The 14,989-nt window shown below is 29.6% G+C and overlaps 1 protein-coding gene across 1 annotated transcript in view; it reads left to right on the top strand.

The window, feature by feature from the left end:
* kibra (WW and C2 domain containing protein kibra) overlaps positions 1–14,989 on the top strand; it is a 160,250-nt gene that overhangs the window by 132,469 nt on the left and 12,792 nt on the right. The window contains exons 6-13 of the mRNA XM_075378346.1: positions 838–1,108; positions 1,778–1,926; positions 4,652–4,816; positions 6,077–6,340; positions 7,151–7,438; positions 10,106–10,192; positions 12,095–12,287; positions 14,116–14,389. Coding sequence (XP_075234461.1) covers positions 838–1,108; positions 1,778–1,926; positions 4,652–4,816; positions 6,077–6,340; positions 7,151–7,438; positions 10,106–10,192; positions 12,095–12,287; positions 14,116–14,389 — 1,691 coding nt within the window. The remainder of the gene's footprint in view (positions 1–837; positions 1,109–1,777; positions 1,927–4,651; positions 4,817–6,076; positions 6,341–7,150; positions 7,439–10,105; positions 10,193–12,094; positions 12,288–14,115; positions 14,390–14,989) is intronic.

The following is a 14,989-nucleotide window of genomic DNA, read 5'->3' as shown; positions in this document are numbered from 1 at the left end:
ATACATGAGGAAGTAATTTCTTGAAAAAAAAGTTTGTAAGGAAAACTATTCGCCAAAATTGTGTTTTTAATAGGTAGAGTTGATATGTGTTGCTACAACTTTGGTAATGTTTTCTGAATTAATTGATCAGATATATATATATAATTGTCCGATAGTTTCTGCTAGCTGATATTTATTAAAAATAAAATATCTAATCGATCGGTTATTTTAAGGTGGAACCTTGACTTTAATGTTGCAATCATAATTTTCCAATGACTACCGTAGAAAATTATTACCATCGTCTATTATTGAAACATTTCAAGAATATGTCCATAATTTATGAATGCCGAATGTTACAAAACCAGTAAAATTTACTTCAAAAGTATTGTTTATCTAGAACCTCAGCGCTTCCAGTTCTTCAAAATTTATGGAATCTTGTACCAAAGATCAGCACAACATCCAAATCTGCTGAACATTTTTTTATTTTATATAATTTAAATGTTCCTGTTAGTTATTTTTAACCATAACCAGCATTGTATTTACCTAATAGGATTCAGTTTCTTTGCTTGGAAATTTTTTCTCTGCTTGTTTTTCTTCTTCAGTGATAAGTAAAAAATTTTCATGTTTCATAGTCATGCCCATGTTTCTTAGACATTGTAGGATGTACAGGAAATGTACAGATCACTGAAGGCATATATATATATACTGTTTATATATATATATATATTGTTGTCACAGAGGTTTAATAATAGTTGTAAATAATTTTTTTTAAATTTATGGTTAATGGTGATTCTTCTTTATTATATGTTTTTTTGTAATTTTTAAAAATTAATGTATTTAATTTTATTTAACATACAGGGTGGAACAAAAATTAAGCAGTACACAAGGTGGTTGTTATAACATCACAGAAGCTCAAGCGATTATGGCGGAACTTCGTGAGATTCAGCGATCGTTAAGTTCTGGTGAACAAGAAAAGGTAGAATTGATGAGATCTTTAGCAAAATTAAAAGATGATTTAACGCGATTACAGTTATGTGAAAGTTCACCTGACGTATCCACATTATCATTACCAGCTGTTACGCCAAGTGATAAACTTAGCACTGCTTCACAGACTGATCTCTCTGGCGAGGTATTTTAATTAGTTATTTATATTTATATTATTTGTCAATTCTTAACTTTTGTTTAAATCATATGTTCTTATATGGATTGTCATTTTGGAGGCAAATAGAGTTTACGCGCAATGATATAGTTGTGTATGTGTCTGTTAATGTCAAATATTGATGTACAAGTTTTTTCATTGATTATCTCTGTTGAAACTTATCAGTAACTATATGACAGACTTTATAAGTCTCCTAGAGTGTTACAAAAAAAATGTATGGTAAGCTTTATTTGTACATCTTTTTCTAGGATTATCTGTCCATTGTTTGTACATTCTTCATCCGGTACAATTTAAAACAAAATATTTGTTCTATCAGACTATTTGTCCCACTAATTATTACTTAGAAATTATATGGAAGTTAAAGTTTTCGAAAGATTAATCATTAAAATATTTTAATTCTTTAAGTAGTATTATCCTAATTCTTCATTCAGATTGATGAAGTTGTAGTGGAATTAATAAATAGAATAAAGTGGGTAGGCGATGCAGATGAGTCTGTGAGCTTGTATGAAAAAGCACTATCGTGAATCCACACGTGTCAGTAATTTACATTCATCTTCTTAACTATTCATACATGCTTGAATAGGATGTAGAATTTTGCCATAATATTGCATTGTAAGTCACTAAATTTTTTTTGAACAGTTGGTACCAATGGGAACACGATTAGCAGAGATGGCCAACATGAGGTTGGAGTATGATGAAGCTAGAAAACGGATACAGGGCATCCAACAACAGTTAGCAGATCTTGAAGAAAAAGTTACACCAGGTCAAGCGGAATCCGATAAAGATAGGTATGAGCATAATTTTATAAATTTTTAATAGCATTGAAATACTTGTTAGGAATATCATTTTTTTCTTGTTCAGTTGGGTTCATATTCCCAAAAAGTTTCATGGATATTATACATTTTTATAAAAATAATATTTTCAATTAAAAGCGAGGTTTCTTAAGTCTATTTTGCCATTTTTACATTAGTATACACATATGCATTTTGGAAATTTATTAAAGGGGTTTCAATAGAATTAGATTTAATTTTTTTTTTATTCTTGGAAAGAAACTTGTAAAGGGAAAATTGACTAATATTCTGGAACAATTTTAGAAAGTAGAAGTAGTTCCTTTATATATGTATATATATATATATATATATATATATATATATATATATATATATATTTTATAATATACATATATAGAGCATCAACTGGATGGAAATTATCCGTAAAACACAATTTGTAAATTACCCACTGAAGTTAGAAGTACACCCCATATAATTTTTTCACTGTTGTGATCTGCAGGAACTGGTTTTTATATTAATACAGTGAAAGTATTTCTAATACTTTCTAAACAAGTAATGAAATAAATACTTGACTGTTAACCTTTAAATCTTATAATGCTTTTTATTGTCATGCTTATTAATAAAATAAAATATATTTGATTAAAAATGTGAAAAAATTAGATTTTTTGTTTATTCAGTAAGCTATCTGTCTATTTATTAATAACACAATAGAACCTTATTTAATTGTAATAAAGTGTGCTTGTCTGTTCCAAATAAGTGAGAATTTTAGAAAATGAATTTAAGTGACTCATTAAATATGGAAAGAGAACTCTGTTAATACATATGATGTAGTAATACTGGACATTAATGACTAAGAATTTGTCATTTTAGTTTATATTTATTAGTTTTTTATTTTCATTGCATTGCCCATTAATGTTGTAAAAGGATTTCGTAAGTAACCAGTTTTAAGTAACAGTTTCGTAAGTAAACAAGGAAAAGTTTTTTATAAATAAGGAAATTCATTGTTTTCTGTTTGTCTTCTGTTTTATTAAAACTTTTCGTGAGGTAAAGGAATATTTTTATTTTTAATTCATCCACCTAAAAAAACTTCTAAAAACTCTCTTGGTTTCAATTCTCCATTAATTTTTTTTTTCCAATTAAAATAACAAATTGCTTTAGTCTTGGAATCATATTCATAGATCAGAACATGAAAACGTAAGTAATGGTATTGGTATTAAAAGTGGTACAATTATGTTGTAACATCTGGCCTGCATTCAGATCTTCAAAAAGTAAAATGAATTCTTATAAAATTTAAAGAACTTGTTCAGGATTAAAACTATAAATAAAAAATCATATCATAGTTTTATGTAGTTTTTTCTTATTTTGTTCATTGTTTAATAATAAAGTTTAAATTTAAAAAAATAATGTTAACTAAATTTCTAATGATTTGATATTTTTTCAGTTAGTTTGGTTGTCAGTTGATCAGGATTGTACTGGCCTAGGATTTGATCTGGCTCAGATATTGGTTTATTTGATGAAAACTATTTATTTATGTCTTAGTATTTTTGTGGCAAGCAAAATAATTAAATCTAACCAATTAAGAAGTGGTTTTTTGTCAATTTCTTGAGAAAATATGAATAAAGTTTTTTATAAAACTTCAAATAATTCAACATACTGGCCACTGTACCAAATAACAACCAAAAAATAACCACCAAACCCAGTAACAGAACCTAGAAAACTAATACCAAATGCCAACTTTCATGGGATCTAGCATCATCAGTCTCTATAAAATTACATCAAACAAAAACAAAAAAATAAATCTATATAAATAAAAATGTAAATGTTCATTTGTTCAAAATCTTAAATTTCCGAAAGTTCTTCACCGATTGCTTTGAAATTTTGACACAACATTGCATTCGAATATGCGCGTGTTTTTATTTACGTACTATTTATCTACCTAAGATGTTACACCTGACAGGTAAAAACATGCTTTTTTTTAAAAACAGCGCTATCTGTTGCATGTAAAGCAACACATGCCGTACTGAATATTTTACTATTCCATTTCAATGTTTCCGATTATATGTAAGCTATAGACTAACTAAAAAACTATTGAACCGATTTACATGCGGGTAAAAAGGAAGAAAGGGAAAAATCAAAAAAGGTAAAAGGGAAGAAGGGGAAAATGGGAAATGGAGAGGGGAACGTAGAACAACGAAAAGGGAAAGTGGAAAAGAGGAAGGGGAAAAGGAAATGAGAAATTGGGGTAGTTAAGGGAAAAACGGAATATGGTAAAAAGGAAAAGAAAAGGGAAAGGTTAAATTTTATGAAGTTCTGTAATGTTCATTTTGTTAATGTTTTATAAAACTTTCAGTTGTGTTCATTTAATCTATTTCAAATCTAGCGATAGCAAAGCATTGCCGGGTCTGCATTGAGTTATGTTGTTCAGGTTTTGTGGTTATAAGGGCTTATGGTTTCTAAATTTGTAGGTTTTATTTATTTATTTTTTGTTTTTGTTTGATATAATTTTGAAATTTTATAATGACTGATAATGCGGGATCCCGCAGAGTTGATTTTTGGTATTAATTTTCTAGGTTCTGGTACTGTGTTTGGTAGTGGTTATGTTTTTTTTGTTTTATATATAAATAAAATTTTATGTTATATATAAATAAAATTTTATGTATGTAAAAATAAATCCTATTTTTACATAAATATTTATTAATTCTTTGTATTTTATTTTTAACAGATTATTATTATTCCAAGAAAAGGAACAGTTATTAAGAGAATTAAGAAGTATAACACCAAGAACAAGAAGTAATCAAGAAATGTCTCACATACAAGGTGAAATACGAAGGCTTGAACAAGATCTTAATAATGCTCTTGAGATGTCAAATAGAGCCATAGCTGATAGGTGAGAATATTTATATAATGTTTAGATCTGGAAAATAAAACTGTTAATTCATTAAAAACACTTTGTAATTATATAAAGAGGAAGAGGGTTTTTATTTGTTCGGGATAAACAAAAAAACTACTCAATCAATCGCAACCAAATTTTTTCCAGGGCGCTGGTTTGCTTGCAAAATTGGGAATGGCGAGCAAAGCGAGCTCTGTGGCTATGGGGTGGGACCCAGGAGGCCCTGAGGAGCTCCTGAGTTGGGTCCAGGTTCTGGCTAGACTGGCCAGCTAGTATTTTCTAATTGTAACAGTATGAAATAATATTTTATATAAAATACTATTACAGATGTAGAAAGAAAATATATAAAACAGAGTACATAGGAGTTAGTACCTATAACAGATATAAATTATAAGTATGGTTTATTTCAATTTTGAGAATTCCACCTGTCTGATTTTCAAAGAAGTTTACATAAATCTTGACCATTATAATTTATTATTATATTACTATCATCATAGTTTAAACTGAACTATAAAAGAGCATTTTTATTCTTCATTTCTAATTGATTTATTTTAAAAAATAAACAGTATAAATGAGGATGAAGAATAAATTATTTATTAAATGTAAGAGATTTGTATTTCATTGAAATAATTAATTTTACTGTTAAATTTGTAAGGAAATAATTTAAATATTTATTAACCTAATATTATTCACTATCCAAGGGCTGGCAATATGTTATGGAAAATTGGTGTTGATTATAAAGAAATCTTCTATTGCAGTAACAATAAAAAACAATTTTGAAAATGAATTTGGCAAGGAAATTACATATTCTCTTTTATCAGACGATAAGAAATTATTAAAACTGAAGAGATCATATTTTTAACAATATTAAAGCTACAATGGTTTTAAAATTTTTTTGACAATGTATGTTGAATTTTTAGTCAGATTGTAAGAGATTAAGAAATTTTATTATTTTTATTTAGGAGTGGAAAAATACTCTCATTAAATCTGGTTCTGTTCATTGAATTGAAATAAGATTTATTTTATTAAATCTACTCGGGGTAAAGTAGAAAAGTTATTTTATTTCAAAATAATTACAATATGTTATTGAAAAAATTTATGACTTTTATTTACGTTACAAATTAATATTCTGAAAAACAAAAATTCAGAAATTAACTGATACAATTGAAATTTTTTTCCTACATTTTATAATTAGATTATTTTTGGTTGATCATTAATTATATATAATCATTTTCTTTTTTTATCATTAATTTTCAGGCTAAGGTTACATGAAGAAAAACAGTTATTATTAGCGCAATTAGTAGATGCATTAAGGTCAATGACATCATTAGAATCACAGCTACGTACATTATCAGCTAGTACGTTATCAGTTAGTTCAAGTTCATCATTAGGATCTCTATCGACGACATCTAGTAAAGGCTCTCTTAGTTCTGGTCTTAGTTTTACTGACATTTATGGTGGTCCACAGTGTATGTCATCGACGCAAGAACGACCAGTTGATATGGTTGATCTGCATCGCAGGTAATTTTTTTGTTTTTAGAGTTAATTATCCTGTTTTTTAAAAAAAAGTCTGAACAAATTTGTTTTATTCTGTTTATTTAGAAATTAGTGCAACAGTATTTGTTTAATAAGCAGTTGTGTGGATTTTTCTTTTGAGTTATTTATGATTTTATGAAATAAGAGGAAAAATAGATGATCTGAGCTAAGAATCTAATTAAAGTCTGTTCAATGTGTCTTTTAGCAGTTTTAAAATAATCCCTTAGATTAATATTTCTGGATGTAAATGTTTCATTTTGTTATGCTGTCCTTGACTTGTGTTAGATCGGTTTCAAGTAAAAAATTGATTTGATAAACCATTAGTTAAGTTATTAGTAAACACGATTGATTATCTCTTCTCTTGCAACAGCTGTGCAGTGATGTTCATGTTTTAAATAGGCATGAAATACAGTTACTTTTAATTTCATCTGAATGCTTGTATCTGGATTAGCCCTACAGCTTCAGTTAGTAGCACGATTCCAGAGACTGTGGCCTGAGACCAAATTGACAGTGAAACTGTTATTGGGTTTAGAATATAAAATTGAGAGTCCTTATTTGCTAATGAATAAGGGCTATTATTATAAGGCTGTCGATGTTATAAGGACTGTTATTGCAGCTGTTTATCATTATTGAATAGAACTGTTCTGAAAAACAAAACCTTTTTAGCCCGACACTTTAAGCCTTAAAAACACTTAACTTTCAAATTATGTATGATCCAGAAATTGTATTAGATTTATTGTTTATTATTCACATCAGTTTCTAATATGTTGTAAAATTGCATTATTTTGTATACAGAGTGGAAAGGTTATTAAGAGGCGAAACATGCCCGCCACCTCCAGCATATGAAGCACCACAAATACCTCTTGTTTCATCAGCAAGGGAAAACGGTAGACCACCATCGCCACCTCTGTCGCCTATATCAGAAACACCACCATCACCTCCTACACCACCATCGGTATCTGCTGCTGTAAGCGATGAATCTGTTGCTGGTGATTCAGGAGTTTTCGAAGCGTCAAATAAAAGTAGTCAGAGAACTTTATCTGATATGAATTTAGAAACTGCGCAAGTGCAGATAAAACTCAGGTAAATTTTTTATTTTTTATTGTTTTGTTTAACAAACGAATATTTTTTTATAGAAATTTTATCTTTAAGCCATTGTTTTGATATAATTTAAAGTTCTGAATCTTGAGAAACTTTCAATCAATTTTGTTGTATTTACTAACTTGTTTATAGAATTTCTTTTTGTCGTGGTTTACTTTGAACTTGAGAATTTATTGAATTCTTCTTAATCTAAGTTGTGTGAAAGCAAACAGAGTTATTTTATTATTGTAGAGATTTACACTTCTTTAATAGAGTGTTAGCATCTTAACCCTTTATGCAGAAAGTCCCAGATTAAATCCTGTTAGGCTTGGCATTTTTTCACAAAAACTTAACTGCAAACTTAATTTCTTATTAAAAAGAAAGGAGAGTTGGCTGAAGTGGGATAAAGGCCAATAATTTTGGGAAAGATAAGTAAATAAATGAACGCGATAGCTTAATGGTATTAGCGCTTGCATTGCTTAGCTGTAAATGTAACATGTAGTCTGAGTACAAAATATACAACCATGTCTTTACAATGTGCAGAAAAGATTCTTGATTTTAGTGGTTCCATTTTTATGTAATTTACTACAGTTATAACCGTCGTTAGTGCAATATTCAGACCAGGACTCACTTCTTTGGAAGCCAAAGCTTCTCTATGGATTATACAATGTGTCCAGATAACACTGTGGAGATTTTTGTTTCACAAGTACTTGTATATTTCAAAATTTTCCAGACATTGAAAGAACACCATCGGTTCATATTCCGATGCAGTTTTTCCACTCTATGTTTGCCTTGTTTATAAAATCACTTAAGATAGCAAATAATACAAGTGCTGTTGCTTTGAGTTCTATTGGTTTGCAGAAAAGTAGTTCTTCTATTGCTGACATACCATCACAAAATTGAACTTGGGTGATGAAATGAGTATTTTTATTGCTGTCTGTTGCCTCATCAAGCTGAGTTGAAAACAATTTCTCACACAACTTTCTGAAAAGTTGGTGCTGTACATCTTTAGCTATGTCACCAATTTGACGGGCAACAGTATCATTTGATAGATGTAAGGACTGCAATTGTTTGGCAAAATTATCTCCAAATATATTTTCTACAATCTCAGTTGCAGCTGGCAAAGTAAGCTCTTCACCATTGCTGTGAGGCTTTTTACATCTGGCTATTTTATGTGAAACATTGTAAGAGGCAAGTAAAGCTTTTTTGTTCATAAAGTTTTTTTCAAAAATATTTGCTTTTCATATGATTTTAATTTGAAGAATTCTCGGGATTTGTTAACATACTCACTATGAAGTATTTCCAAATGATGTAAGTTTATTAGGTTTCATGCTGTCTGCTGCCAAAATTTTTGAGCAAATTACACACACAAGGGCCTTTCTTTTTCATTTACTTCAGTACTGGTAAACCCAAAATTTAAGTATTCTTGAGAATATTTTCTTGTTTTTATTTTTGGAACAATGTTTATCTGTGTACTTGTTGATGCTTCACTGTTGTTTAATGCTCGTTTATGCCCACTTAAAGATTTATCCATGATTCTGTATAAATCTACAATACAGAAATTTTCGTGCAATTAACACAAAAATTATAACATATACATTCTTGATAGATTCGATAGTGATAGAAGGATCGACTTGACTGAGACTGGCTGGAATTGTACAGGTGCAGCATTTATACATGTTTGCACAGACAACAGGTGCAGCATTTATACATGTTTGCACAGATATTCCAGAATGTTCGAGACAAATCAAAACTTCTCACAAAACTGCGAGAATTCCAATATGGTGGACCTAAGACAGAGAAAATAGAGAGGCATTGATTCTGGTTTTGTCAATGCAGCGGATCGGTCAATATCAATAAATTTACTTATTCTTGGAAATTTGTAAGGTTTGTAATTAAGGTTGTAGTGTAGCCTTAGTATCAAATACTCAAAATACATTGCTATTGTATGAGAGGAGTGTGGGTTGAAAATTGGGTCGCAAATACTAAAAGGTTTAGTAACACTGATCTATAGAAATATTTCAATTATAGTAGGAATAATATAGCTGTTCTTTATAAAAAAAATTGTGTCAATTAATGGTTGAAAATATTTTAATTGCCTTAATTTTTTTTGTAAGATATGCTGTATAGCTATTTGAAATAACTTCTGTTTTTACAATTCACAGATTGCGAAGCCTGACCAGGATTTTAATCTGGGACCTTCTAAATGAAGGACTGAGATTTTACCAATTTGCCATGGAGAGGTGTTGGTTGGTGAAAAACAGTTACTTAAATAAGATATGTATTTAATTCAAGACTGCTAAAAATCTCTACTACCTTAAACAGAATGTTAACTGAAATTATCATTACAAATTTTTGTGCCGTTTTGTTTAAGTACACCTTTTTAAATCTCCCTTAATTTGCTTCTGCCCATGAAACTTCTGTTTTGTATCTTTTGTTAAGGATTATAAAGGAACTAATTATAAATCTTTTTATGTACATGCGTAAATTTCATTATATTCGGTTAATTATTTAGTTCTGTCCTTTGGATTCTTCTTTTTTGTCTGGTGAAAATTCTGTGACATTGTTTCATTCCTTTAATCCTTGTCATTTCAATGATATATTTTTTTAATTTATCTTTTTTCCCTTTATTTACAATCTTATTAATTACTTTGTTTTTTTGTTTTGTAGGTATTCAGTTAGTGACAGTACGCTACATGTAGGCATTGAAAGGGCAAGAAATTTATCAGCTCTTTTTATCCCAGATAACTGTAAAGTGTAAGTTAATTTTTCATTTATTATTATTATTTGATTTTTAAATACATCCTATGGCTTTATTTATATGTTTGTATTCTTGCAAAAAAAATTTAGAAATAAAAAAAAAAATGTTTGTAATTCGTATAGTCATATCTGAATAAACCTTTTCTGACTGTTTGTTCTCACTAGTTATTAGAAACTTGGTATCAGTTCATATATTGGGGAGCTTTTAAAATTCTCATTAATAAAAATTATTAGATTTGAAAATAATAATCATGACAGGTAAATTATTAATTTATAAATTGTATGTCATTGAAATAAAATTTTCCATTCCAGCAGTAAAAGCAGTTTTGTATGTTTATATAACACGTATGTGGGATTGTCACAATTCAAAATGTGTATCATTGAATGGTATCAAAAGATGTGTTAATAAAACATGAAACAGCAGTGAACAAAATATGTTTGTCTGGCAAAAGTGCTTCAATGAGAAACATGTCAGTATTTACGTAGCAATAAGATTTTTTTCACTATAAACCACCTAAAAATTGAACATGTTGAATATGTAATAAAAAAGAAATTAGTCGAGGAAATGGCATCAGGAGTTAAAATAGAAGGAACATCTCTTCAGAAATTTAAGAGTTATTTTATGTGTGCTCCACAGATATAAAATTGGTGGATTAGAAATCAGTATAATCTCATTGACTGTAAAATTTCAGAGTTGAACAAAGATAAAAAATAGTTACATTACACATATTTTGTCTACTTTAAATCCATTTCAGTAAGCTAAATAATAATCAAGGAAATGTGTTGATGATTTTTTGTCATCCACAGGATGAAATCAGAAGGAAATTTTTAAAGAATACAAACAAACAAAAATCTGGAATGTTTTAAAAATTTCATAATTTTTCAGAAGTGTTTAGGAGCTGCTGAATGAAACTAAATTCTTCAACGTAAAGGAGGGACCCGTCACTTAGTTTAGTCTATAAATAATAGTTCATTGGCACACTTGAAAACTAATTTACAGGTGTTGAAAATGATGTCCATTCATTTCTAAGCACTTGTCAACATATTTGACCATGTTCCTTGCTATTCTTGTTAGATGTATCCAGTCTGTTTCCTGGATAGCATGGGTAATGATTGTCTTTAATTCTTGCAGGGTGTGTAGATTGATCCTATAAACAATTTCTTTTAAGTAACCACACAGAAAGAAGTCTGGACTGCTAACTAGTCCAGACTAGTCCCCCTAAGCTAACTTTAGGGGGATCTTGTTGGCCACAATCATTAGAAGTGATTCTTCCACAAAAAAGATCCTGTGGCTTATTATCATAATAGAATACGGCAAGTGTCACTTTCCTGTTGCAACCAGCAGTCACGCTCATCCACTTACAGTAAGACTATTAACTGTTGGATAATTTCTTGGTAGACGGCAGCACCCTGAATTTTTTCAAAAAACAAGGATCCTGTTATTTGTCACATTGAAACTGCACACCATACGTCTACTTTTTGTGAGCGTAGGGAAGATTCAAAGAGTGGGTTTTCAGTACCTTAGGTCCGATAGTTATGACTATTAAGATACTCACAAAGGTGAAACCACACTTCATCTATAAAAAACACCCGATCTAAAATGCCAGTGTTGCCTCTATTGTAGTTCTTGAACCATTGACCCTGTTAGCATAATCAGAATTACTTAACCTCATAACATTTCAGTATTCTCTTCACTGCAGTGTGGGTTGAACCTAGTGAAATATTCTTTTCCCGGCTTAGGATCCACAAAGATTTTTGAGGAGTGTAATTGCAGCTTTAATATCCTGTACGACCTGCATTGTTGATTTTTATAAATAAACATGTTTTTATTAGAATGTAAAATCAGTGTGTATTGCATATGATAATTTAATAATTTATAAATGGGATTTTTTTTTGCAGATACATAAAAGCAGCGTTATTGCCAAGTGGACCCACCTCTGTTTTATCATGCTGCACAAAACCAATATCGGATTTAATGAAACCGAGATTTGGCGAAAGTTTTCCTCTTTCAATACCTGTTAATAAATTATGCACAAAGACACTGCAAGTCAATGTATGGTGTCTTGGCCCTGAGTCACAAACAGAATGTTTGGTAAGTATTTTGTTACATAATTATTAATATTTATTTATTTTCTTTTTGTTTATATTGTATCAAAGTTGATTAATATTTTGGGTAAAATAGTGTCGTGTGTTATCGTTTATTTATCAATTATTGCTTCATTTAGAAATTGCTGGTTAATTTTTTCACCACTGTTCTTTCAGTATTTTCTTATCAATTAATATTGATAATAATAATTTATTGAATTAATAGGCAGTTTACTGTAAGAGATATGTTATTTATCACTACTTTAAGGATTTTATTTAATGGCCTTTGCTGAAGTTCCATGATTATTACATGAGAGTGTAGTGTTCTCAAAATATTTACTGCATACAGGCATTTGTGATTAAGTTTTTGATATGAAGTACTAATTTTTAATATTAAAACAACTGTATCTCTACTTATTATTTATTTTGTAGTAACTTTGCAGCAGGATACGACTAAATGGTTTGTAATTGAAAATACACTGTTCTAGATTATAAATATACTATTTATTTTCTTAAGGGAATCCTGATACTGCTTTCAGTTAGTCTATTACTATTTAGATGAAAACCGATTTATTGCAGCAAGTATTCGTTCTTGTACTGCAGAACTTTGAACCTTGATGGAGCAGCATTGTTATGCTATTCATCTTGAATAAATTTATTATGATCGAGGAATTTTGACCAGAATGGAGGATACCCACAACCACTAACTGTTTGAATGACTTAAAAACTCATCAAATGAGCTTATTTGTTACAAACCTTTCTGAATAAGTATTCCTTCCCATTATTCTTTTTATTCTTTCTTCATGATGTTCATGTGGTTTTAATTTAATATCCATGGTATGCAAGCTAAGAATTATATATATTTATCTAAATATGTCTGGTAGTTTTTCCCATGATTTTGTCCAGGACTCTTTGTTTCCTATCTAGTATCTTTTTAATAAGTTCAACCTGGGTCTGAATTGCTTATGTAGTAAAGCCAAGTCTTATAACAAACATAAATTAAAGTATGTACATGTTTCTTTAATCCTTTGCTGTATAATAATAATTTTTAAAAGGTAAATGGTTGCAGCATTAGTGTAATGTTATATTGGTTCAGAGTAGATCCCATTATAAGTAATTTAAATTATGGAGTGATACTTAGCATTTTTTTTAAATCTTCTAATGCTGATATGAGATTGTTATGATAAAACCACCAACAATTTTGATGAGTCAATTAGATTTAATTGTATTCAGTTATTACATTTTTAGGATTTCTCAGTATGTGATCTGGTCTAATGTATGTTATATTTTCTTAAGATGTATTCATTGTGTATGTGTTATTGTTAAAGTTTGATAAACAGTGATCTCTGTTGGTGATGTTTCTCTTGATGATAGTAGTAATAAAGAAAGAGTTGTTTTATTTAGAAAAAGACAACATTAATATTTAATGTTTATTGTGCATTAATTTCATGAAATCACCACACTTTTTTGTATGGCTGTTTTTAGTTTGAGAAGAAATCGTGTAATAACAGTTAAAAATCAAGGTATTAGAATGATATTTTATTAGCTGATATTAGAAATCCATCCTTTTTTACTAAAAGGAAGTATTGTGATTGCGAAAAATTTCGGTCTTCAGATTTCATCTCCTTTTTTCTTTTTTTTAACTTTTTTTTACTTCCTTGTATGAAGTATTTCTATAGGAAGGTAGGTTTTTGTAATTACACCTATTTGGCTATGGTAAATTTTAACTGTTTGAGAAAAAAAAGAGATCAAATAACCTTTAATTGCATTAGTTCCAAATTATATTATGTAATTAATTTTTATTGTTATTTATTCTTTTTTATTTTTATTTTCAGGGTTGCGCCCAGGTTAGTTTAGCAGATTTTTCTCCAGATTCTACGTGCCTTAAATGGTATAATATTTTAGGATTCAGGTTTATGCAGTCACCCTCTAGTATATCTTCGAGTAATAATAGTAGTAGTAGTAGTAGTAATAATATTAATAATAATAATAGTAATAATAACAATAATAATAGCAACAGACCAGTTTCATTACAACCTCATAAAGAGGAAAGCTCTGATGAATCTACTATCATCTCATCACAGACATCAACATTAACTAGAAATCAAGGTAAGTAATATACTTCTTTTTTTTTATGAAACTTCACTTAATAAATATTTTTACGTATAATACGAGGTGCTACCCTAACGTTCTGAAAATTTTACCATAAAAATAAAATAGCTTAGCATAACTTATAATTTCCACTGTCTCCTTCAAAGTAATCCCCTTGGGCATTGATACAGTGATCCCAGCATTTTCCCCATGATTCCATGCATCCCTGGAAGTCTGCAGATGTAAGTAGTGTTCAAAGCACATTCTGCATTTCTTCCTGAATCTCCTCAATTGTGTTAAAATGATGAACGATGGCCTTTCAATTGAAATTTTATTTTTAAAAAGAGAAAAAAGTCGCATGGGGCAAGGTCAGGCGAATAGGGTGGGTGGGAAATCACTACCGTCTTTTTGGAAGCCAAGAAATTCCGATCGGCTAGCGATGTGTGCGCGGGTGCGTTGTCATGGTGCAGATCCCAGCTGTTGTTACCCCACAGATCTGAATGTTTGCGCCTAATGCTTTCACATAACTGCTTCAAAACTTTATAATAGAACATCCCATTGACAGTTTGACCAAGAGAACAAATTCCTTATGGATAATGCCTATGATGTCGGAAAAAA

Source organism: Lycorma delicatula, chromosome 11, assembly GCF_047948215.1.
Source record: "Lycorma delicatula isolate Av1 chromosome 11, ASM4794821v1, whole genome shotgun sequence".
Taxonomy (NCBI): domain Eukaryota; kingdom Metazoa; phylum Arthropoda; class Insecta; order Hemiptera; family Fulgoridae; genus Lycorma; species Lycorma delicatula.
The sequence above is the reverse complement of the archived record's forward strand: the minus strand, read 5'-3'. Positions and strand labels throughout refer to the sequence as shown.